The following is a 27,527-nucleotide window of genomic DNA, read 5'->3' on the forward strand; positions in this document are numbered from 1 at the left end:
ACCCTTATACTCAAATATAACTTACAGTAGCCATTGGCTTATCAGTGCCAGTGTCCTAAACATGTGACATTTCCGCTATAAGACAATATTTTTCAAGATACTAACTCAGTTGTAAGCATGAAATCTAGGCTGTACTTTGGTAGAGAAGATAGTTTAACACAGTTTCCTTTATATCCTGTCTTGGAACTAAAATTAAAGAAAATCAGTTTTGCTCATCTTTAAAGTGACAAGTGTATTTTTTTTTTTTAAGGTAGGAAAATGGTTGGGAGCTGTTATCTGTATTGATAGTATAATTTTCTATTATGTAATATATGTGATGAGTAGATATCAGAGGCTTTTTTTGTTCTTAAAAAATAGGGGGCTTCCCTGGTGGCGCAGTGGTTGAGAGTCCGCCTGCCAATGCAGGGGACATGGGTTCGTGCCCCGGTCCAGGAAGATCCCACATGCCACGGAGCGGCTAGGCCCATGAGCCATGGCCGCTGAGCCTGCGCGTCCGGAGCCTGTGCTCCGCAACGGGAGAGGCCACAGCAGTGAGAGGCCCGCGTACCAAAAAAAAAAAAAAAAAAAAATAGGGAAGATGGTGAAATATAATGTGACTAACCCATTCATTTGATAAGTGCCACAGCTTAATGGTCCTTAATATTTATTTATTTTTATTTTTCTCAAATCTCTTTTTAAAATTTTTTTCTTATTAGAAAAATTATGGAGCCTTTTACATCATTTCCCTGCTCATGCAACTTCTTTTTTTTTAATCAAAATATAGTTGATTTACAATGTTGTGTTAATTTCTGCTGTACAGCAAAGTGATTCATTTATATGTATATATACATTCATTTTTCATATTCTTTTCCATTATGGTTTATCATAGGATACTGAATATAGTTCTCTGTGTCATACAATAGGACCTTGCTGTTTATCCGTTCCATATATAATAGCTTACAAATCTCTTTAAACTGATTTTGGAACTGTGCAATGCACCTGGGTGAGGAAGCCATATACCACAGGGGCCCTGCAAATGGAGACAGAGGACTTAGGTTACACCATTAGTTTTCCCACACAAATAATGTGATTCCTTCACATCGTCTACCTCACACTGCATGGGTTTTTATGGCACATAGGTTTGTGTGTGGTGGATCTCGTGGCCGAGAGCCACACATTGATTACATGGTTGGAATGGGAGGTGATGAACACAAATCCACCCTTTGTTGCTGAAGACATAAGACTCTCTGAGGAGACCCTGGGATCCTTCTGTGCACACTTAATATTTCCATTGTCTCAGCAATGATAATTCTTTAAGTAGAAATATGAAAAGAAAAGATTATATTGTAGTCCACCTGCATGATGAAATTCCTTTTATAGTTTTAACCAGGTGTAGGAGTCTAATGATAAAAGAACTAACTGGTCTACTACACATTCAGTCAACAAAACCATTTGAGCCTTGGGCCCCAAGGTCTTCAAAATGTCAACTCTTCCTCAATTCTGTAATATATTTAAAAGCCATTGTACTCAATTAGAATTCTAAAGAAGCTTGTTAAAACATCAGAAGTCACTGCTAAACAAATTTCTTAATTTTAAGCACAGAACTCTAAAGGATTCAATAAAGCATTGTTGAGAATACTATTATCTATATACCTGCTTTGGTAAAAAATACTTCCATGTGACATATTTACTTAAATTCTCATTCAAAATGACACTTTTATATAAATAAGCACTTAACCAGTAGTTGAAACCATTTTTCACAGTTGAATAAGCATGGTATATAATTAGGATTCTTTTAAAGGGGACTCCATGGTTAAAATGAATTTGGCTTTAGTGACTTTTAATATTACATATTTTTAATAAAACACTTCCAATTAATGGCAACTGAACCCAAAAGCAACATGAAATGAAGAATGTTTATAAGACTGTAAGAAAAAACCCTCTGTTTTTACAGTTGATAGATATTCTCTCATTAGATAAACTACGTACAAAACTCTTCTAAATTTACCACATAACAATGGAAGATGCCCTGCTTCTAAACATGATACCCCAAACCCACAGGTACACACCTCTAGGTAGTAGTCCAAATATACCAATCAAATCTAATTTGTCTAAACTTAGAAAAGAGAAACCCAGCTCTAGTTAGCTGTGTTTCCAAAATAAATAGCAATATACATTTGAACTCAAAACTAACCATATAGGCTCTATAAAGTTACATAATGTAAAGTCAATAATAGTCTTGCTTCCTTTCGTTGATAAATTATAGGATTTGGGCAATTGATTTAGATGTCAGGTATCTAAGAAACTGGTTTATAGCATAAATATAATCTCAGTGTAGAATCTAAGGTCTGCTGTTAGATGTAGGGAGCAGAGAGTGGATGCCTACTTTGTGCCATTTTCTAATTACTGTAATTTCAAATCCTTCTCATTTTGTGTAACTGGAGCTTATGAATATATGTTTGTGTATACCAGGATTTCTGAACCCTAGCACTAGTGTTTTTGGCTGGATAATTCTTTGTTGTGGAGAATTGTTCTGTGTGTTGTGGGATATTCAGCAACCATAGCCTCTACACACGAGGTGTCAGTGGCACCCCTTCCCCAGTTTGACAACTAAAAATGTCTCCAGACATTGCCAAATGGCCCTTTTAGCCACTGCAGAATCACCCCTTGGTGAGGACCACTGGTGTATGCACATACACAGATACTTTTTATTTTGATAATTTCCATAAATATGTGACGGTGGCATTAGTAGAACTTTTTACATCAGGTGAATTTCAGATCTCATCTCTAAGGTTGTGGTGATTGAATATATTAATAAATGCACACATACGTGAGCACAACCTTGGTTTTGAAACTGTACTGCCCTTTGTGAGAACAAGATTTTTCAGAATCTTTGGATTGCTTCCTTTTGACTATTAATCTCAAAATAACATTTGTAAGAACCTTTTGATTTGAGTTTTTCTCTTTCATCATTTTCCAACCAATATTTATGAAACATATATTACATGCCTCCTACTGTAGACAACACCACGACACTGTAAATAGACAGTTTGAACAAGCAAACGTGATTTCAGCCCTTTTAGAATGAACAATCGAAATTTTAAAAGTTGGTAAATGTTAGCCATTTTTAATTTTACTGAACAATTCGTGGTGCTGATATATAAAATTAATTCACAAACACTCTTTCAAGTATCTACTGCATGTAATTCATAATTATAGGGATTACAAATATGTGTAAACATTACCCTCGCCCTCTTGGAAGGTATATTGAAAGAAGCAAGTGGAGAATAATAAAGGGAAGGAAGGATAGGGGCTAACATGGGGTCTTCAAGGCAGCCTGGCTTCCACACCTGGTTATTCATGATTCTCCCAAGCCTCCAGTGTTTGTTGGAGATCATTCCAAAATGCTTCCAGAGTGGAAGTCTACCAGCTTTGCCACAGCTTTCTGGGTTTCAAATATATATATATATATTTTTTAAGACAGACCATCCTCTGCAAGTTGGACATTGATCAAGGTAGTTGAGGATTAATGAGCGTTTCTGAGGATGGGGAAATCTTTCCCAATCCTTTTTTATCTCTCCCTAGGCAGCCCTATGTAAACCTCACCAAGCACCCCTGCAAACAAAACAAAAGAAAACAAAACCCACGCCAACATCAACAAATGAAAAGGTGAAACATCTCTACATACACAGCATGGAGTGTCACACACTCATACAGCAAGGCGCCGCATTTGGTTAGCTATTTCCCAAGTTAAGTGAAATAACTTTATGCCATTTATATTATGAAAACATCATTGCTACTGGAAAATCCGTTACAGTAACTAGTTTACTTGTAAAGGCATATCATTCTCTGTACATCACATGTGCTAAAAATAGCCTGGTGTATGCAAACTCCACTAGGTATTTATTCTAGAAATATTAAAAACTGAGAACCAGAAAACACACAGATGAGAAAGAAGACAAATGACCTTAAACCACATTTTTTTAAGTCGTGTTGAATGATTACTACTAACAAGTCCTATGGTTTTGCATAAGTGACCATAGGAAAAGAGCACAATATGGGCTGCAAACATTTTTTTCTTTTTTGGAAGAAACATAAAGTTTCTTTTTGTTTTTTTCTTATTTTTAATTTATTTTTTTATTGAAGTATAGTTGAATTACAATGTTGTGTTAATTACTGCTGTACAGCAAAGTGACTCAGTTATACACATATATACATTCTTTTTCATATTCTTTTCCATTATGGTTTGTCACAAGATATTGAATACAGTGCCCTGTGCTATACAGTAGGACCTTGTTGTTTATCCATCCTATATATACCAGGTTGGGCTGCAAACATCTTGACCTGAGACATCTAGATAGGACAAGAGGGAAAGAGAGGGTGATATTTCTTTTCCTTTTTTTCACTTACGTTATAATTTTCCTACCTTTTATTAATACTTTTACATTTCTGTGATTTCAGATTCAAGGCTCCCTAAGATTCCAAACAGGAAGGAATTTTAAATGTGCTCCAACACAAGCACACTGATCAAAAAGAAACATGTCAGATCATCAGACTGAGGCCTGAATTACTCAGATAATCACCCCATTTCAGCTCGTCAAAAATGCAGGCTTGACCTCTTTGCATTTTTAAACAAAATGTAATATAATTACTACACAAAGGCTCATACCCTATCACAAGATTGGTTTAAAACAAATAATTGAGAAACAGTATAAATAAAGTAAGACCAAGTATTTGTAGCACTGACTTATACAATAGCCGTTTATAGACAGAGCACACATCTCAAATTTAGGGGGCATCAGAATCATTTGGAGAGTTTATTTTATTTTATTTTATTTTGGAAATTCAACGACAATTTTACATTTTTAATAAAGGCTCAGAAATATTATTGCAGAGCAGGTGGTACAGAAAACTGGTCAAATTTGACATTGGTTAATAATTGGAGTGTGGAACGTGACAGGTGAAAATTGATATTGATTTCTTTCCTCTAATATTTGGAAGAGTTCTAAAAGGTAAATAAAATGAGATAACAAGATATATCAAGTCTCACTGATTTCTTTGATCACCTCCTCCCCACATATCACTCCTTCACCTACCATGTTTTGAATAATTCAATGCCCATAGTCTCTCCAGTTCAGTGCATTATAAAACACACTCAAGCTGGTGGAGAGTTTATTAAAACACAGATTCCAATGCCCGAAGCCCAGAGAGTCGAATTTAAATTCTTGATCTTATTTGGAGTGGCACTGGCCTAGAATATTGACATTCACAGGAACATTCATACAGGTAATTCTCATTGTGGTCCATATCATGGCATTAATGTAGGTTTTAAACCAGCTATGTGTGTTCTTGATGGGAGAGAGCCTTGCTGGTGTTTTCCCCAATTTGCCAATGATCCTATATTTCTGTTAGAAAATTAAAATATCAGTGAACTCTCCTAGACTTAAAATTTCTTTCAAATATTGGCAGGAGGTTAACAACACAGATGCTTTTGTGGCCTTAGGTCAGATATATTTATTCCACATCAATGATCTTTGGACACTTTATCCAAAATCCTGTTGAAATTGTTTATTTCAGAATTAGGGCAAACGGCTCCACCCTATGACACTTGAGTGTGAACAGCTTTGTTTTGCAGAGGCCGTGGCTAAAACAGACCAGGCAGTCCCATCCGCTGTCTGGTCATTGTGCTTTTTAGTGGAATTACAGCATGTTACAGTATTTTTCTTTGCAGCTTAAACATTGAGCAAACCCAGACATCCGGAGATGCTAAAATGAAAAATCTGTTTCCTCTTGCTTTGCCATTTGCCAAGCAAACTCCGTCAGACAGCACATTCTATACCTTTTGAGTAAATGAAATTACCCTTAGTGTGTTGGCAACATCTGTCACAAAACACTCTTCAGTCTATGGCTTAAATGCATCGGATAGGAAGGGATTTAGTGAGGCACGGTTATAATTTTGCATTAACAACCATAGATTTTTCTCTTCCTCTGTTGTTATTTTTTCTTTCTTTTTTCTCTCCCTCACACTTTTTCATGTCTTACACAATACAAAAGAGATTCTGTAGCTGAATTGCAATTGATGAACACAGTGACTGGCAAAGCCCAGTCTCTGTTGTAGATAACCAGCACTTCAAACTCCCTAAGTTGTCTGTCCCTGGTAAAGCGCCATCAAGACAGTGTGTTTCCCCAAGGGGTTCCTGTCTGCTATTTCCAACTTACTGCTTGTAAGTTTCTTCCATCCCTTGAGATTCTTAAGAAATGTATGATCTTAATCATTTGTTGGAATCCTGTGTTTCTTGAACATTTTTACTAAATTCGAATAAGAATGTATGACCTGATGTGTCCTCCCCCAAGAAGCCTTATTTCGTTGTTCATTTTATTTGCAGTAGCTGGCCTGGTTAGGAATGTTTCTCTTACGTTGTCTTCCGTGCCTAGCTTTGCTATTTCCAATTCTAAATGATGACACATCCCTCCCCCCACCACACACACACACACACACACACACACACACACACACACTCTTCGCTTTGATTGTCAGGTTTCTGGTTTATACACAGAAGCAGTGTTCACTCTGTGGCATCTGTAATCAAATGAGTCCCCAAGCACTTTCCATGAAAAGATTCTCTAAAGAGACCAGACGATCCTTCCGAAATTAATTCCAAATGCAGACATTCAATCCTTCTATACTTATCATGCATGGATTTTGATTTAGCTGTCTGTCACAGGCTCACCTTATCTCATTTACGTGTTGCCACCCCCAAAAAAGACTTAAGACTACCTCTCACACGGCTGGGGAGTGAGGTCACCCCTAGGGCATTGCGAAGAAAGTTTCCTGGCCAAACACAATTTGGTCTTTATCTCTGATATATGATGAACAATTCTTTATGTGACTAGGGCAATCTGATTAGAATTGTGGGGTTTCCGGGACTGTCACAAGTTAGCTGTGTGTCAGAACCTCTAGGGGTAAATATTCTAAGAAGATAGCCTAAATCTCAAGTTCAAGAAGAGTATTGAAGTCTTGCACCTGCTAAGGATTAGAATGTTGTGAAAGTGCCACATTTTGGCTAAAAAAAGCATGCTTCAGAACTTCTGTCTTAACTCTGAGATTATTCTATCGTTTATCCCTAAGTGATTTAAGAAGCGTCTCAGTTCTTCTCAAAGTATTTACTGCTAGTTTGATATGACAAATACCTGAAATAAAGGCTAGTAATTTTTTTCTTTTTTTTTAAGGAAAAAGTAAAGATGCTTTTGTTAAATTCAGGCAGCCGGAAGAAAAAGTGTTGTGTCTCTGAATTGTAATTAAGTAAAAGCTTATCATGTCTCTCATTTGAGAAGCATTCTGATGAATGACAGTTTATGGAAGCATCAAGAAATTCAAGCAATGCAAATGCACAACTATGTCTATTTACAAGCTACAGATTATAAAATAACATATGTGTTTTGATTGATTCTAGCTCAAAAGTCCAAACGTCTTTGAGAACAAAGCTAGCTCTGTATATCAATAATTTACAAATATATGGTTCAGTTTCTATTTTCCTTCCGTACTGATGAGGTAGAGCCCACAAGGAAGGCTGAGTGACAGCCTGATCTTTTAACAGGTACAGTCAGGGAGCTGGATTTGGATAATAGCACGAGAAACTGATTATACTGAGCTAAGGCATTTTAGGACATATTTGCTTGTGGGTAATTAGTTTGGGTGCCGAGATCCTTCCATCCACGTGAATCTGACTTATTTTTTTTTCTTCAAAATGTTTATTTATATGAAAAAAGTCACATAGAAAAATAATGTCTACAGAAAAAAATAGCATTCAGATTCATAATCATTTTTCTACCACTGGGTATTTAAATGAGCTTCTGCCTTTATTACTATCTTTAAAATAAAGCACTGGAATTATACAGTCTCAAAGATTCTATCCAACTCTAGCTTTTCCATTTAAAAAAAAATCTTTCCATTCTCTAAGTTAGTCAATTAAGGTGGAATAGTAGGATAGTGGAAAGGACAAGGAAGGGAAGGGTAGTATGGCCTGGCTCCAGGCTTCATGGGCCATGTGACACTTTGTATATGGAAAGAATTTTTTTTTATGTCTATTATTTCTTGCATTTCCAACAGTTATGATAAATTAAAAAGCATATTCTGGAAGTGGGCCTTTCCCTGATGAAACACTTGATATTTTTGCATTTAAAAAAATTTCAGTGCTGTTTCATTTGACCAGCGTTTAGCAGTTTAGTATCCTCTAGGCTTGTGTCAAAAGCACAGATAGAAAGAAAGTAGGTCAAAAGATTAGGAGGAAAAAAATATGGGAAATAGTAGCTTTGATTTTTATAACATTTGTGTTAGATTTTAATATGTCCTTTAAAGGTATCCCATCAAGAAACCCATCTGGACCAGAATTATCCCCCTGAGGGAAGGTTGTATTAAGGTGATCAAGAATTATCTGTATAAATCCTGGGTAAATGACAAAAACGAAAGTTTTACTCGATATCAAGAACAATTAGAGAATTTCCATAGTATTTATATTTTTCAGTCAGAGAAGTTTGTATGTAGAACAGTGAGAGAGGATATATCTGATGTCTTAGAATACATTCTACATTGAATATTGGAAGTATAAATGACAATGACAGATAAATCACATCAGAGATAAAGTCGCTAATGTTACATATTTAGACAGGCACAAAATGAAATGAAAGGATGTAAACATCACACATGGCTCAAGTTAGCCTTTTTAGTGAGAAGTAAGCACGTATGATGTTAACACAGCTACTGTGTTTATTTTTTTAAAGTTTCCTTCATTGTGGAACATGTTTTCAGTTGGACGTTGTGTGTGCTTATAGGGTGCTGTGATTACGCCAACAATGGACCATCCTATGTCAATGCAGCCAGCAAACATGATGGGCCCCTTGACACAACAGATGAATCACCTTTCGTTGGGCACAACAGGAACGGTGAGTTGAAGAGTTTGTTTCCTTTTGTTTTCTTGGACTTCATCAATATAAGGTGCAATACTCGCTGTTCTTACTGACATCATCAGCAGAACTGGTTCTGCACCACTGACTAACATGCCTTTTAGGTCCCACTGTGAATAAACTGCCCTCTGCATGCACAGTTCCAGGGCACATTTACTCGCATTGACAAGGCTGAAGGTTCTACCACGTTGCATTTAAATTTGTGTTACTTCTGGTTCCTATGATGCAATGCACCAGGTGTGTCTATTTTAGACCTTGTAACTTAATACACTTGAGCCTAGTTTTTCTTTCCCAGATATTTACCACTTCAGCTCACAGCATCCCCAGGTTATTCACAAGAGAGGGGCCAACCTTGATTATGACTAATATGCAGGGCTTTTTATTTACTTTCAATGTTTAAAGCAATGAAAAGTAATTGAGAACCTCACATAATCAACTTATTCTAATCTTTCTTTTGAATATGTCAACATAGATGATGTTCAAAAAAGGAAAGGAATCTAATGTACCTGATTTTTTTAATAGGTAGGGATGTTTTTGATTAGCCATTATTTTTCCTTAGGGCACAAAAGTATATTCAAAAATGCCCATTGCAGCCTTGCTTTTATATCAACAAGGCAGTTGAAATCATTGGCAAACCTTTGTTTTCTAAAAAATCTTTTCAAAGACAGTTCCCCAAAGGGTCAGGAGGGCAAATGTCAAATACAACATGGAATACTGCAACTTTATTATAGAGAACAATGAAAAATGTCAAAACCAATATCCTATGCAACAGTTTTTATTTTTCATAAATGTTAATGATGATAATTTTGTCATTTTTAAAGACAGAGAGAGGAAAACATGTATCTTCTTCTGAGTGAGACAGCTTTAATACTATAGAAAGCCTGATGGAGCCCTATTGCTTCTGTCTGTCCTTAGGAATATAACATCTCCTGATCTCAATGCCCCTCTCCATCCAGTTGAAGTAATGAACATGGAGATCTGTGGGACCCCTTCAACCATATGCCTCTATGACTTTATGCCTATATGTCTCATAGTCACCACTACTGTGATTCTTCTCAGTTATGTTGGCAACATCTCCAAACATCTAAGTACACTAGGTACATTAGCTGTATATTGGAGATTTTACCTTAAAGCAATGGCTTGCTTGCTACATAGATGTGTTGACTCACAGGCTTTTGAGGATTTAAGACGTTTCTGACATGTCCACTGAGGTCTCAGTAATCTGCTCTAAATAGGAGGAAAGTCTGTATACCTAGTGGAAAGAGTCCCATTGTTTCAATAAAGAAATTTAGTTTTATGAACATAAACAAAGTACCCATCTAGAAGGCCTCAGTTGCTGACCCTATAAAAAGCATTTGATGATACCTGTGTGTCTGAAAGCTTAGACTAGATCAAATGATTCTTTAGGTCTCTGAACTAGACTTTTAAAAGTCATGTCTAAGACTATGTTTAATTTTACAGTGTGGTACAGCTAATTTTCATCAGAATTTGAAGATACTATTTCTATAGCTTTTAGTAATGTGTGAAGATTATCTGTAGTCACTTTTCTCATTTATTAATAAAGCAGATCCCAGGACAATATTGGAAGGCTTGAAGTTTCTCATGTCCCACTACTGATTTCCCTTTATATCTGCTTTCCCCTACTTAAATGATCACAAATTATGAATAAATGAAGTAATGCACTTTTCCTGTATTGAATGACAAATTGTAATCCGATAAAGGAGGGAGTTGTAAGGCAAAGCATAAAAAGAAACACTTTATAAATTCTACTCATTTGAATCAAAAGCAAAGCCAGCTGACTCACTGAAATTCAAATTTGGAGGAAACTAGGAGAAATATGACCTAAGTTCATTGAGAATATGACTGAATCCTTTAAGAAATTGAAAAATAAGCTCAATTATATAGAACAGTGTCGGAAGTACAATACTTATTGATTCAATAATGTCTATTATGACTAGTGTTTGAGTATTTTCAAAAAGGATACGTTTATACAAGACCACAATTTTTGCCCAGCTGGTAATAGCCAAATTATTCAGTAATGATATATCCCCTTTTCTTTCTCAGAAAGCAAAAGTTTTAAGCATGTGGCTTATATTTAACATCAAATTTCTTTTAGCTTTTTTAAAAATTATTTTCCTCCTTCACATTTGTACTAATGCTTAAAAACATTATAAGCTTTATGTAAATTGATGTTTTGCAAAGGTTTAAAGTTTCATAAGGTTCTGAAAAGGCAGAGAGAAAACAGTATTAATTTTTAGACTTATTCAACAAAATATCACTGACGATGTTGAGTGTCCAGCAGGAAGTTATACTTTTTTCTTAAACTGTCACTCTTACACTTTGATATAATATCATAGATTCATTTTATCTGAATTTTTGATTGGCATTTGGAGTGGCTCTTATTGATTCTTTTAATCAGATTTCACCACCTTATTACATCTTTTCAACACACTTTATCCATTGCTGGGAAGGTGGCCTGGTATCATGGAAAGAACAGTGGGTGTTGAATTTGAGTTTAAAGCCTGGTTCTGCCCCCTTATTAGCTGTGCATGTTTAGGCAGGTTACTTGACCTCTCTGAACTTTTATTTCCTCTTTTGCAAAGTGGGAAAAGTAATGTTTATATCCCAGGGGTGTTGTGAGCGTTAATGGCATGAGATACGGAAAACTTCCAGTTTTTCAAGATAAACTACTTGGATTTTAATGGGAAATCTCCCTATGTTTGAATATTGGACCCAATTTTCCTAAGAGCTGTCAGTTTGTGACTCCTCCCCAAGGTTTTCCTGGTCCTCCTCTGATCTCTCTGGCCATTGCTTCTTTTCTTTCTTAGGCTGCTAAATAAGTTTGTAAACTTCTCATTCATATATGATTTCCTTAACCAGCTCCTCCACTTCGATGGTTTTGAACTCTGCCTTCTATGACGAAGACTCTTATATCTGAGTCCTCAGGGCTAACCTTGTCTTAGAATTTTAGACCATTTTAGAATTTTAGTTATTTGTCCAACCACTTGCTAAATATTTCCACGTGACTCTCCCTCTGACATCTCGAAGTCAACATGACCCAAACTAATCTCATGAGCTTCCCAAGCTTTCTCCCCACTGACCCTTCCTCTTATAGGGTCCTGCTCCTGTCCCCTCTCAAGCTGAACCCACGACCACTCACCGGGGGAGTCCAACACTACACTTAGGACCCAGTGTAGACCCTTTCCTTCTCAAGTCCCACCACATACAGTTACTATTCAAGTCCCATAGACATCTGTCAAATACATCCCTTCCTTCATATTCTAGAGTCTCTGCCCTGGGCCTTGTTTGATTAACTGTAATAGTCCCCTAACTGTTCTTCCTGTTTCCCACCTCAATTTACTCCAGTCTGTTCCCAGCCATATTGCCACAGCCAGTCAATCTAAAACTCTCCGACCACGTCTCTCTCCTACTATAATTTTCCAGAGGCTTTCAGACATCTGAGCTCACTGAAATTCTGCACAACAAGGTGTGAACAGTGACAAGTCAAGATTAAGACAGGAACCTCAAGTCCAGAAATAGTTTCCAGGGGCAGAGCAGAGAGATCCAGGGAGTAACCAAAGTAAGCAGGATTCAGGGCCAATGGGACCTGGAACTAGATTAGAATTTTCCATCTTCAGAAGGGGTGCCTTAGGCCATACGCTATGTCCTGCTTTCTTTTCTAAGATCCCTGAGTAAAGGAAGTGTACTGAGCTGAGCCAAAGCCTCTTTTTCATCTTCATAAAATTAGATGTATTTGGTCCCCCATGACCCCACATTTTGAAAGGGATGCCTTGTAGGTTAATTAACCATTCTTTGCCACCTCAAATGTTTATCGTTCAATTCTTTGCCTATTTTTAAGCTGGACAGAATCTGCAGCGCTTAAAAGAAATGAATTTTATGCAAGCAGTATAACGGTTTTATTCCAGGGCTCTGCTGACCTTGAAGAAGTATCTAGCTTTTCTGCTTTTGTTTATTTTTTGTCACAGGATTCCCTCAAGGACCAAAGCCCTATTATCCGTAATTTCTTATCAGTCTATTGTAAGCTTTAGCAGAAACCATTGGGGATTTTACTGTGTTATGAGAACCTCCAAATTGCATGACGATCTGGTTTTACAAGTTTCTTATCTCCTTTTCATTTGTTCAGTTGGTGGTCACCAGTGGCTTACAATGTCACCAGAATCTGTGGAAAGAAATAAAAAGTTTTTGTTCTGCAGCCTCCTTATCTGCAGTTCTGTTTGTGTCTCCAGACCACTGGTGATTTGTGACATCATTGGATTCTGGTGGTGTAACCTAGCCGCTCACAGAGATAATCTTGTAATTGTTCTTGACTTGTTCAACATAGTTCTCTCACAGTTTTCAGTGGCACCATCCCTCCTGTATTGCTTTGAAATTCTGATGGTATCAGGTGAAAATCCTGAATTATTCATTTTGCTTAGAGATTGTCTATTTTCAACTATTATCCAGGAATATAAGTATTAAGACAGAGTGATAAAAACCAATACACGATGTTAAATGGACTCATGATTGGGAAACAGTATCATAAATTCACAAGTGGTAATGAGTACATCTCCTGAAATGTTTTTTCAGGAAAAAGTATCAATCAATTAAAAATGGTTAAATACAAGAAAGAAAATATAGATGAAAGGGAAGAGTTTTTTAAAATTTATTTAGTCTTGTTGTAAGATAAGTGAATTTTTGAAGTTAGTACAATATAAACAATAAACAAGTAGGCATTAAGTGAAAGTCTAGTATTATGAAAGTTTATTTGCAAATAGTAAGCTTTTGCTGTTTAAAAACTAGATTCTGAATTCCAATAAATTAGCAAAAAATACAAAATTACCAATGTATAAAATGCCAAAGAAATGAACAGATAGTTGATAAAGGAGGAAATAGAAAGCCAAAAAACATATGAAAAATGATCAACTTAACAGTAAATCTAATACAGACACACACATATAACCCATTAAATAAAGTTATTAAAATAATACACATTGCTGACGAAGGTGTGGGGAGATATACATTCTCAAGCATGGATAGTGTGATGGTAGGAATCCAAATTTGTGAAAGTGTCAGCTGGATAGCAGGGTGGGCCTGAAAGACATTTCAAAAATAGCTCTATTCCCCGACCAAATAGTTGTAGTTTTGAAGACCTATTCTCTGGAAATATTCTAGAATAACAGAAAATATATCTTAAAAATATTCAGCCCAGTGTTCTTTATAATGTCTAATAAGGAAGATTAAATAAATCATAATCCATCCATAAACTAGAATGTAATGCAGCATGAAGTTATAAGTGTATAAAATAATTAGGAAGGAATTAACTATCATGTTAAATCAAAAGAGCAGGATGTAAATTTGCATGTGTGAAGTTCGTATCAACTATGAAAAAATATTTATGAAATAAGGCTATAACAAGTACAAACAAGTGTGATGGTTTCTAGATGATGGGATTAGGGATAATTTCTATATTAATCATGATACTTTTCTACATTCTCTAAGAATTCAACAATGAGCATGATTTTTTATAAATTCTAAAATGTTATAAATATATTCTTGGAAAATGACTAGTGTCACAGTCTTGTTTGTTTGTAGTAATAATGTGTGCTTAGTTTTTTAAAAGATAATCAGAGTTACTACCAGTATTAATAAAATATTTGGAGACCCCTTGAAAATGATTTTATATATTCTAGATTTGGGGATTATAATCAAGTCACTAGTTCACATACCTGTTCTGAGAAACAGAATAACTCATGCCTAAGGTTTACTTGCATTTGAATCTTTGATCAATGCTTGCTTGGCTGGCCTTGCATTGTTCAAGTTCTAATCTGTCTTTTCACACACCGTTCACTCATGGGAGAGTGATCAACATTGTCCTTTTGTGGCAAGGAGATGAAACGGATAAATTTGTGATAGTCCAAATTAAGTTACCAAGTAGGCGGACAAGTGAAGTTTGAGGTTTTAGTTTTTAAAATGGAATAATGATCATATGAATGGAATGAGGGTCATGCAAAAGCATCCTTTTAACCATGTTTGGGCAGTTTATTTGAATATGAGCAATACCCGGTCCCTTTTACACAGTTTACCCTCCAAGGGGAGCTGGAGAAATTAGAACTTTCCATTTTTAGAAGTGGGGCCATGTCCCACTTTCCTTTGTAAGATCCCTGGCTAAAGAAATGATATTAAGCCAAAACCTCTTTTTCATCTTTAAAAAAGCAGTTATATTTGGTCCCACATCACCCCAACTTTTGAAATGTTTGTCATGTTGTTTAATTAACCTCGATCTACAATTTGCCACCTCCAGTTTTATGACACTTTGGAAAAAGACAGCAGCCATCTGTTGAATATATTCTGTTCTATTGATCTGTGTCTTCACGATACCAGCACACGAAACTCCTTGGCCTCGACCACTGGGGACAGAGCCCAAGATGAGTGGTCAATAACAAAATTCTAGCTTCAAAACATGTCAGCCTCCATAGAATTTGGGAATGTGCAAATTTTTCATTTATCTCTTTTGAAATTGTAGTTATTTCTTTTGTTCTCCAGGACTGGGGTTTCATATTGCACTTTGGTCCCCTTCCTGACGGGCCACTTTGTAGAACTTTTGTGTCAGCCAAAGAGGGTACATATTGCAAGTTGATGACCCAAGGGAGGGACCAAAGTTATGAAAGATGAGGAAGACGACAATACTCTGGGACAGATGATGCTGTCCTCGCAGGTCACACGACGCCTAACGACACGTCCAGAGTGGTGGTTGTGGGGACCGTTGTGTCAACTGTCAACTGTCAAGGGGTCAGAGTGCCTCCTTGAGTGCTTGAAGGCAGGAGCCTTAGGTACCATGTGACATACAGTGGGCACTTCCACGTTTTAGAGCTAAAATTCTATTTTATTTTCTTTTGTACTTCATTGCATTCTTTCTCATGCTCTTTTCATTCAAAGATTCAGTCCCAAGACAGGATTATGATACTCCACCAGCTGTTGTGTCAGGTAGGAAAATTCTAATTCCTTTAAGACTTGATTGGATGGGAGAGAGGGAGCTTGCCTGGTTTTTCTCCAAAACTCTTTAAAGCAGTGATTCTCAAACAGTGATTCTAAGCAGGCATTTCAATTTCAGTTCCGGGGTGGGGGGTTAGCATATGTGGTTCAAAAAAGGATATTTAATATTCCAATCCAGTTTTGTGTATGGAAAATAAATGTGTTGCTTTTGAAATAAAAAGTAAAAGCTCAAAGACTTTTGGTCTATGAAGGATACACAGAAAATTGAGTCTATGTTCTGTGTATCAGTAATTCTTAGTGTTGGAGCGTTCATTAGACTTTCTGGGAAATTGGAGAAGGATACTTGTGTTTATCAAAAGAGGGCACAGATGAATAAAAGTAGTTTGAGAAGCACTGCTTTAGAGACCGGAATTCCTCTGAAATCAGAAAATCATCCCATTTTGCTTGCTCAGCACCCACTATAGTGTCTGACACATAGTAGGTACTCGATATAATTGTTGAATGAATCAAAACTTCAAATTTGTTCCAAAAATGGTGTTTTGGATATTGAAAGAAAATCTGCCAATGTTCCACTTGTACAACAAAGTGGCAGAGGTTGATTTGAGAATTCGTTAGTGTCTCGAGCATTTTAATTAGCAATATTGAAGTAGTTTCATAAAATCCAGTGGTGCAGTTTGTCACAGAGTATACATATGTGAAGACATGAGTTTTAATTTTGAACAGCACAGATCTTCTTGTGCTTTCATCTTGATTTTGCATTTTGGTTTCTTGCAAAGAGGAAAATGGACACAAGTTTTCATTTTTGTTGATTTTAACTAAATAAAATACTGGCAGCATGAAGGGCTTTGAACTCTTTAATCCTTTGATGTGTCAGATGATGAGGACATAAAATCTAAACCAAGAAAGGGCACTGGAGAGAGAGAGCGAGAGACAAAGGCCAGAAACTGAATGGGAGAGCCCAGAGAGCAGCAGAGTCTGGCAACTGAATGGTGGTTTTCAAGCAGAGAACATCATGTTCTTGGCCACCTGGTTTGCTTGACCCAGCATATTCAGGGTAATCCTTTTCTCATGTCTTGTGGACTTGTTTAATTATGCTCATGGCTGAATATTCCTCTTAGAAGTTCAGTTGAGAAGCAATGAGTTAGCTTTCAGCTGTGAAGTTACTTTGGTCCTCCTGGAAATCTCTATAAGTTGTCATTAATGAAAATACCACTTATCTTTCCCTAAAGTGTATTACCTGTCATATCTTCATGTGCCTGTTTTATTTAGGATATGGGACCCCTGGGAAGATGCTTTCTCTAACGTATGTAGCCTTTACTTTGTTTACCGTGTGGCATCTTTGTTTAACAAGAGGCATCTACTCTTAATAATTTGCCAGTATTGATAATAATGAAAGACACAAAATGGAACTTTCCTTCAACTAGGTTTTCTGATTTCACTTTCAAAAACACAATGGAAAAATCAATGAAAACATCAAAAGCACTTACTAGATGTGTGTCATGGGTCAGGCTCTACACAAATCAATTGTGGCAGAACATCTGGAGGCAAATCTGGACTCAGAGTTCCCACCTAATTCCATAGTCAGGCGCCACTGAGAGTCCTTGAGCAGAGAAATGACTTGATCAAAGCAGTGCTTTGAGAAACTTAATCTGGCAGTTTGGTGTGTGCTTGAGGAATAAGACACAGTAATTACGTAGAACATTTAGAAAGCTCAGATATGATATCACTAAACTAAAATAAGTGCTAAGACCCCAGTGAAATACAAAGGGACTAAAATAGAAGTGACAGGAAAAATAACACTTTGGGAGATTTTACAGTTGTTTTCCCCTTACAAGATTGGGTTGGTGGTTTGACATCTTATAAATTTGCACAGACTTCTTTGGCCTCTTTAGTCCATCTCTAAATGAAAATAGACTTGCCTTCCTAAAATGTTTGTGACTTATCTGGTGGGCACAACTTGAATGACACTTGAAAAGGTAACATATCCTTTGCCAAACCCTTGATCAGATCAGGAAAGTGAAACAGGCATAAGGTATTGTGATATCCTCTTCTCATGTCTCCCAATATGCCAGTGTTGGACAACTCCAATAGTAATCGATTCTTGGCCATTGTAGGAGCCAACTAAACTGCCATGATGTATCAGAGTTTGAGATATCTCCGTGGTAATCTACAGAAACAAAACCCAACCTAATTCTGTTCGATCAATATATCAAACATTTTTTGACCACCCTCTGAGTGCTGGGCACAACACTGAAGTACTAGGGATACAAAGATGAATAGAAAATGGACCATTGGTTAAAAAAAATATATGATGGTCTAAATTAATGTTGTTGTTGTTGATGATGATGATGTTGAAATGTATAAAGTATGGAGGAACTAAAATTTAGAATCTACAATGAAGATTGGGAACCCTCAGGAATAAAGTGAATTCTGAGCTTGATGTGGAAGGATGAATATGAGTTTACCAGTTGGACAAGAGTGGGAAATGTACATGAGGTGAATGGGACAGGAAATGAAATTCTATGGGGTGATTAGATGACAGCAAGTTATTTGGTATTCTTGGGGCAAAACATCACGATGGCAGACACTGAAGGTGATCTCAGGGTAATCAGGGTAAATCTGATTTTAGGCAAGAACTCTTTCCTCTTTGAGCCACATGCCACCTTGTTCTTTTAGTTATTCAAATAGTATTTATTGGGAGCACACTTTGTGACAATCACTGTGTCGGGTGCTAGGGATACAACTTCCTTCTAAGAACTTAGGGTCCAATTAGGAAGTTAGGCACAAGCAAGAGATTACAAGTTTGTAAAGTCTTCAATAAGATGCCTGAGTTCAGAATCTACTGTGTCACTTACTAGTTGTGGAACCTTGGGAAAATTATGTAACTTCTCTGTAGCTTGGATTATTTATCTGAGGAAATATTAATTACCTCGTAAGGTGTTGTGAGCATTAGATGAGTTAAGATATGTAGCCTGCTTAGCACAGGTTCTGGCATCAAATAAGTGCTCAAATGTTATTAGCAACAGCTATGCTAATCATCCTTGTTACAAGGCGCTATAGGGACACAAAGAGAAAACTGACCCACGGTAGGAGTCAGAGAAAGTGGAAGAAACCTCTGAATGGAGACATAAGGACACATGGGAATTAGCCAAGTGAAAAATAAGATGGAGGGGGGAGTTTCAGACTAACACGGCAGCATGTACAAAGCTCATGGGTAGCAGGATATGGCAAATTCGGGGAACTACAGATGGTTCAGTAGGACAGGGATGCATAAAGAGAGATGAGAGTAGAGAAAATGATCCTGGACAAATAAGGTGGAGCAATGTCACCAGCTATGGTAGCTGGGACTCCATCCTGCTGGCAATAGATGTAAACTAAAAAGTTTAAGTTGGAGAGTGACATGGTCACTCTGGATATAGGTGGAGAATGCACTGGAGAGAGACAGAACTGGAAAACAGGGACCAGGACTCAGGAGTCCAAGCACAAAATCAAGTTGACATGTGCCCAAGGTGTGCAAATAAGAATGGAGAGTTAACAAATTTGACAAATTTGAAAGAAGTAGAATACACAGGACTTAGTAACTCACTGGATGTCAGAGTAGAAGGAGAGGAAAGAGTTAAAGGTAGCTCTTAAGTTCCTAGCACTCAATGGCCTGAGGTGTCATTTGCTGAGCTCTGAACCAGAGGAAAGAGAATCAAATTTGGCAGGAAAGAGTTTGAGTGCAGTGTTGTACACGTTGAGTTTGAGATGTCTGTGAGGCATCCAAATAGAGATAATCAATAAATATTTGGATGTCTGTTTCTGGAGCTCATAAGACAGCTCTTAGGTAGAAATGGATTTTGGAGTCATCGTCATGGAATTAACTCATGTCACCCAGAAAATGTGCTTCAAGTGAAGAGAAGTAAGCCGATCCTTGAAAATAAAGAATGGGCAGAAAAAGGAACCTAAAGTAAAGATTGGAAAAGTTAACTATAGACATAAAAGGAAAATCAAGAGTGTGAGGTTTCCAAAGACACCAAAGCAAGAGAGGGTTTCAAGAGAGGCCAGTCTGTTAAGATGAGTTTTGAAAAGAAGCCATTGGGTTTCGTGACACAGAGGTCACTAGCCACTCTGATAGGGTCGTTTTAGGGGGAAGAGCAAGACAGTGAATGTCCTATGACAAAGTGGATGTAAAAAGTGTCGTACCTAACAAAATTAGCTTTGAAGAGGAGAGACGATAATAACAGAAAACGAATGGAGAAGGGAACTGATCGATTGACTAATTTTTTTTTTAAGATGGGAAATGTTTGGTCATGATAGGAAGAAGCCAGGAAGGAGTTCTAATGGTTGAAGATGTAATTCATACAGGGGATGACTGATAGAACAAGGTCATTGAGGAAGCCAGACATCTCCTCTAGGAATGCAGGAGGACAGGAGGAAAGGACAGTGCACCTGCATGTAAGTTTGTAAGCATACGAGTAGGAAGTCAAATGTAGGGTTTCCTACATGATAAATACTTTCTTTGTTTGTTTGTTTTAATTTTTTTAATTGAAGTATAGTTGATTTACAATGTTGTGTTAATTTCTGCTGTACAGTATAATGATTCAGTTATACACACACACACACACACACACACATATATATATACACGTATATATTCATGTATATATACATGTATATCCTGTGATAAAACATCACAGGATATTGAATATAGTTCCCTGTGCTGTACAGTAGGACCTTGCTGTTTATCCATCCTATATATACTAGTTTGCATCTGCTAATCCCAACCTCCCAGTCCATCCCTCCCCCCAACCCCCTCCCCCTTGGCAACCACCAGTCTGTTCTCTATGTCTGTGAGTCTGTTTCTGTTTCATAGATAAGTTCATTTGTGTCGTATTTTAGATTCCACATGTAAGTGATATCATATGATATTTGTCTTTCTCTGTCTGACTTACTTCACTTAGTATGATCATCTCTATGATACTACTTGTTTGTGTGTGTGTGTGTGTGTGTGTGTGTGTGTGAAGTATTAAATGCCATCTTCTGAGAGTGAGTGGGAATGGCATGGTAAGGGACTGAAGGAGAACAGAGATTTGGAAAAAGAAAGCCAACTAGCAATACACAGGAAGCTTGAGGGGCAGCCCTGGGGGGCCATTTGAAGCTACAGACTATAGATTTTTGTTATACCAGTCTGTGAGGATGTTTGATTTTTCACTGTAGTGATCAGTAGCCAAGAAGGCAGTGGATTAATCCAGGGCTAAGGTTTCACTGAGTGGAGTGAGAAAAGGGGCAATGTGTGCTGACATTGGCAAGAGAGTTACCGAGTGACAAACTAGTTTCCAGGATGGATAGAAAAAGAAAAGAAGGCAGTAGAGTGTGGGAGAAAAGGAGAAAGCAAGGAAGATAGAGACTAGAGGTCTCAACGAGGCATACGAAGTGGTCAGAAGTACAATATTTAGATTTAGGAATGTGGATAATGAACTGATATTTCTCAGCAAAGTCAAGGTCATGGGAGCAGATGGCCAAAGTGGACTTGAGGTGAAGGTGATGGAGGTTAAGGAAGTTCATCAATATGAGCATAACAAGGTGCTATTTCAGTGGGGTAGTTTTGTACGTCTAGATTTTGTTTTGTTTTGTTGATTTGTTTTTTGTTTGTTTGTTTGTTTTTTGCGGTACGCGGGCCTCTCACTGTTGCGGCCTCTCCCGTTGCGGAGCACAGGCTCTGGACGCACAGGCTCAGCGGCCATGGCTCATGGGCCCAGCTGCTCCATGCATGTGGGATCTTCCCGGACCAGGGCACGAACCCATGTCCCCTGCATCAGCAGGCGGACTCTCAACCACTGCGCCACCAGGGAAGCCCTGTTGATTTGGTTTTTGACACTAATAGATGTGGGCTAATCATCAGGAAGAATGTCCCCAATAGAGGGGATCACTGATAGAACATATTTCTGGAACATGTTACAAAGACACTGAAGACTTGACCTCACAGAATGTTTAAGAATCAAGTTTTTTTCTGGAACGTTTGGAATATACATCTAATTAAAGGCAGGAAAGTATATCAGAGTAGTATTTTTCAGAGTGTGATTTGGGTATCACCATGCTACTTGAAGTGTTTTTAGGAGTATAGGAACCAAAACCTTTTATTTTGACTTCAGCAGCTGTAGAGTTACTTTAATGTGAATTTGAATTAAGGTCGTCAAATGCATGGCTGAAGATCTCTTTGCTTAGGAAAAGTCTAAGGTGAATAGTTAAACAGTGAATACATTAAAAAAAATAATAATAATTCAGGAAGGATAGAGCTAAGGCCAGAGTGGTGATGTCCAGAGAAAGTGGTTGAGGTTTGGGAGATGGGGGTCTCTGATTTATTTCCTCTCTCCTCTCCAAGTCTCGGCTACACCTTATCCAGCTCATTTCAAGGACAGAAAACAGGAAGTCCGGAACTACCCTCCACATTTTCATGCAAAATCACGAGTCTATTCTCTTTTTAGTGTTTCTTTTCCATACAATGATAACTCTTTAAAAGATCCTCCTATTTGAAAATGAAAAGTAAAACATCATTTTATTTTCTGTTCATAGTTGGATGTTATGAGAAACATATGAAAACTATAGATAAATGTTGTCAAATGTTTATCTCAGTTGCTTTGAACTTAATTTCCTAGATGGGCATCATGATGAAATCAAGAAAAAGACCACAATGGACAGAGAACAAACTGAAGTAGAACCAAAATTCATTCTCCTTTTCTGAAAACCTTAGAATTCAGAATTTGAATCTGTGTTTGGAAAAACTGAAACAAAGGACCAAAAATACATTGACAGCAACCCATAGAACTTCCGAACATACTTTCATCCTCTGCCATATTCCTTCTACATACTGGCTAAAATAGGTTGAAAAGAGTCAATCATCTTACCATCAGTACAACTTCAGGACAAGAATGAAGTCTTCACCGTGGTACTTGCCCTGATTCAGACAAAATTCACTGTTAAACTTATGCAGTTTTTCCACATTGTTTTGCTAGTCAATAATATCAGTTTGCATTGGAAAGCCTCCCTAATTTGTTTTTGTTTTTGCGGTACGCGGGCCTCTCACCGTTGTGGCCTCTCCCGTTGCAGAGCACAGGCTCTGGACGCGCAGGCTCAGCGGCCATGGCTCACAGGCCCAGCTGCTCCACGGCATGTGGAATCCTCCAGGACCAGGGCATGAACCCGTGTCCCCCACATCGGCAGGCGGACCCTCAACCACTGCGCCACCAGGGAAGCCCAGCCTCCCTAATTTGGAATCGGTGATGCTCTACCAAAGATTTGGTTGAAACCCATCTTTGTACTAACTCTTCTTGAGTGGGTATTACTTTATAAAACTCTTCCATAATTTGGCAGGGATGAGGGGTGATGTTTAAGCTACTTCAAAGAGCAAAACCATTTTTCAAATGGGGGGGTGTTTAAGCTACTTCAAACCATTTTTTAAGCTCTAAACATTGGTTTTCATGGATACCATGAGCTAATTACAAATGATCTCCATCTCTTAATTAAAAATTAGGTCCATTAGTACCTCCAGTTACCTACAATTAGCCATTAAGTTGTATTTACTATAAAAGACCTGACACAGACCATGCATGAAAATCAGTTTCATTTCTTTGCTCAGATTCTGTGCATCTACTTTGATTACCAAACTGCATTTGTTTAAATGTACTAATTTGTTTGTACATTTGTTTAAATGTACTAATTAATTGATTTTTTTCTTTTTAATAAGTTCAATAAGGAGACTTTGTTCTACTTATTATTCATTCATTCAACTAATATTCACTGAGCTCCTAGAGTGCTACAAGGAACCAAGGCTAGATGGTATAAAATAGAGATACATCCCATGCCTTCAAAGAACATAGATTCTAACAGCAAAGGACAGAGTTACAAAGAACTGTCACAAAACACAGCACGTGACAGATATCCTAAGAGCAGTACACAGAGCGGGACTTTGTACAAGCATTTGACGCACAGGCCTGTGCATGCTGTTACTGTGATCCTGCTGGCGCATTTGTATTGTTCACTACGTTACAGAAATGAAGTTTTAAAAGACTAACTGTGGGACCACAATTTTTAGTGCTCTATTCAAGAAACTGTTAACTAAAGAGAACTTATGCACATAGTCTTTTCTGATATCTAAACATCACTGTTATTTCACCCAGTTTCTTTTTTCCGGGGTGGAGGTGGAGCAGAGCATGGGATAGGAGGATACAAAATCCTATGCCTTACCTTCTAATCCAGCGATTTTTTTTTTTTCTGTAAAGGTCCAGAAGTAAATATTTTAGGCTTTGCCAGCCATTGGCTCATGTCACAACTACTCTTGCCTTTCAGGATGAAAGCAGCCACAGACCATGTGTAAATGGATGAACATGGCCACATCCCAATAAAACTTTATTTATAAAACAAGGCAGCAACCAAGATTGGCCTGTGGGGTACAGTTTGCCCACCTCTGCTCTAATCAATGTATTTTCCTAAGTATTCCAAATTAAATACTATTACTGACGTTCCTTATAATAAGAGCATGAAGTTCTTTTCCTTTAAAGCTAGCAGTTGTGTGTGTGTTTTTAATTTCATGAAAGGCAGATGAAATGTCAGAAAGGCAGAGGTGGAGAGATGGAAATGAGGACTGAGAGAGACGTTTCTTATAGTTTTACTTTGCACAACATGATTGATTGTAGTTCCGAAGTATGAAAACACTTTAAGCATATTTATATTTTTCATGTGCTCAGCCTATATGCGTTTTCTGGGATGTATCTGTATGTGCCAGCAACAGAGGATTATCAACCAGGAAAATCAATATATATTCTGTTAATATCCCCTTGGCAGCCTTTAGAATTCTGTACTTTTAGCAATTTAGGGAAAAGGTAAAAGATACATCATCTCAATAGATTTGTAGTAAAAATGTATTTTACATCTTTGTCCTTCCACCTGGGCTGGTACTGTTGTTGCTGTTGTGGTTGGTTTGAGTCCACTGAAGTTGTCCTTGATCTGTCAGCGCTAGTGATTCTGTGTTCCCGGGTGACTGCTTTCTCTGAGCATTGTGTTCTGCTTGGCGCACACATCCAATGGAAAGGCAGTATCCACAGTGTCTTCCCTGTGGTAGAATCCTTCAGTGGGTGGCAGCAATGGGCTTAGGGCAGCCATGGCCACCACACACGTGTCCTGAGTACTTCAGTCATCTGTAAAAGGCAGTACCTACGTAAGGGTGACAGAGAAAGAGAGCATTTTCAAGACAACAGCAGATTTTAAAGGAAGCTAACTGCATGTGCAGGCATCAGCCCATCTGGCACTAACACCACATTGTTCCCTTTTTAATCAACTGCACAAAGTGGGCACTTGAGGTTCCTGTCGGAGAATCCAACCATGAATTGACTACAATGCAGTCCTTGCCAAAGGCATGCTTGAGACACCTGACACTGGAGAGAGACTGCCTCGCAGACACGCTAACATTTCTCTAGACTCTATGTTAAATTGGTTTATCAGATAGCAAAATACCTGAACCATATAATTGCACATCCCTGTAGAAATGCTTTCTCAGGGTGAATTTTAACATTTTAACCTCTTCTTTCTTAGACAGGTGATATATGACACACACATTTAAGCAACATCTAGCTTTTTTAAGATGCCACAGTGGATGTAATTATCCATTATTTTACCCAGCACCCTTTATAAAGAAACAAATGATGAATCGCTCCTTGAGTTCAGTGCCTCAGCAAGTATCTCTCTCCATGTGAGCGGATATACTTCTTTTGAACTGGCAATGTAAAATACATAACTTAGTCTATTTCCCTTTGGCCTTGGTTGTCAGGACAGTGGGAATCAGATGTACTACACTGCAAACTTTCCTGGTATATCATGTTCTCTCTCTTGCTCTCAGCTGTTTGTTGATTTGCTGGTATTTTTCATTGTGCTTTTTAATACAGTGCTTAATTTTATAAATCCCTCACAGATTCCACTTGGAAGCACAAAAGCTCTAATTCCTATGGTAAAAAATAAATGAAACAAATGCTAATGGGCTCAGGGAAGTTTGCGTGCTCTGAAGTCTGGGTGGAAAGATAAAATGAAAGATGATCATGATTATGCGTTGATCTGATAGAAAAAATTGCCAGCAGGCACTGTTTTTATTCATTACACGTGCAACTCTGAATAGGAATAAGTATGGTATAATAATTGGAAATGGCTTTTAGAGTCAAGAGTATGTATGTGATTCCTGGTCCAGCTAGTTAATAATTATTTAACAATGACAGCCACTTAAATTTTCTGAAGCTAACTTTTCCTCTCTTTAAGTGTAGATAATAATTCATTAGCATCTCTCTATATGTATTAATAGAAGACTTTATTGAGGTGACACAGCTAAAGTACCTAGTAAGTACCTGACTCATAATAGATATTAAATTATTATTGAGCCTTCTTTTCCTCTTCCTTTCCTCACATTTAGGGAAGTGTATTAGGAATTTTGAAGTGTCACTAACCTTGCATTTACATGATAGATGGACTGAACCAAAATAGTATTTTAAAATAGAGTTTCCAAACTCAGTATCTAAAAATAGAAGAAATATTAAGGGGTTTAAATGTGTATCTTCTCTATTGGCTGAACTATTATAATATTATTAGCTGAATTCATATAATAAATAAATTATAAAGCTTTTTTAACAAGATGAAAAATAATCTTCTAAATGGAAGGTGAAAAAAGGTAACAAAAGTAAATAATCATTAGGATTTTGGGTCCTAAAACGTACATATGAACAGAAGCTAGAAGAGGATGAATTAAGTGATTATCGTAAGTGCTTTTAATTTTTTTCTAAACTTTTAGACATGTTGCTTTGCAACTTATATAATTTACTAGAATTTTAACAGCACAGTCTTTGAATATACATAATTTTAGTCTTTTAATATACATAATTTTATGTATGTATGTATACATACCTAATTTTAACAGCACAGTCTTTAAATATACATAATTTTCTTTCATTTATTATTTACCATAGGAATTAGAGCTTTTGTGTTTCCAAGTAGAATTTGTGAAGGGTTTATAAAATTAAGCACTGTAGGGGCTTCCCTGGTGGTGCAGTGGTTGGGAGTCCGCCTGCTCATGCAGGCGACGCGGATTCGCGCCCCGGTCCGGGAGGATCCCACATGCCGCAGAGCACCTGGGCCCGTGAGCCATGGCCGCTGGGCCTGCGCGTCCGGAGCCTGGGCTCCGCAAAGGCAGAGGCCGTGGCAGTGAGAGGCCCACGTACCGCATAAATAAATAAATAAATAAATAAATAAAATAAAAAATTAAGCACTGTATTAAAATGCAAAATTTATATACTGGGGAAACATGAATATATTACTATGAAGATGAGGATTATAGTGATTGTGATGATTATATTGATGGTAGTGGTAGCAGTGGTGACCTCTAAAAATGTCCCCACTTCCATTCATTATATCTCAACCCTATGACATTTAAGGCAGAATTACAAGAAACATATCTTTCTATAGAGGTGGCATAGAATTTTTGAGCAATTCTATTGTCTAAAGTCACTGTTTAAATCAACTATACATCAATAAAAAAATAAAAATTAAAAAAAAAATAAAGAATTTTTTTGGGG

The 27,527-nt window shown here is 37.4% G+C and overlaps 1 protein-coding gene across 14 annotated transcripts in view; it reads left to right on the forward strand.

Moving 5' to 3' along the window:
* RBMS3 (RNA binding motif single stranded interacting protein 3) overlaps nt 1-27,527 on the forward strand; it is a 715,503-nt gene that overhangs the window by 636,115 nt on the left and 51,861 nt on the right. For 11 of the 14 annotated variants that reach the window (XM_033864509.2, XM_019946975.3, XM_033864512.2 and 8 more), the window contains 2 exons: nt 8,812-8,922; nt 15,880-15,927. In XM_033864509.2, the coding sequence (XP_033720400.1) occupies nt 8,812-8,922; nt 15,880-15,927 (159 nt within the window). The remainder of the gene's footprint in view (nt 1-8,811; nt 8,923-15,879; nt 15,928-27,527) is intronic. The other 3 variants (XM_073810934.1, XM_033864511.2, XM_073810932.1) reach the window with 1 other exon arrangement.

This window comes from Tursiops truncatus, chromosome 10 (genome assembly GCF_011762595.2).
Source record: "Tursiops truncatus isolate mTurTru1 chromosome 10, mTurTru1.mat.Y, whole genome shotgun sequence".
Classification (NCBI taxonomy): Eukaryota; Metazoa; Chordata; class Mammalia; order Artiodactyla; family Delphinidae; genus Tursiops; species Tursiops truncatus.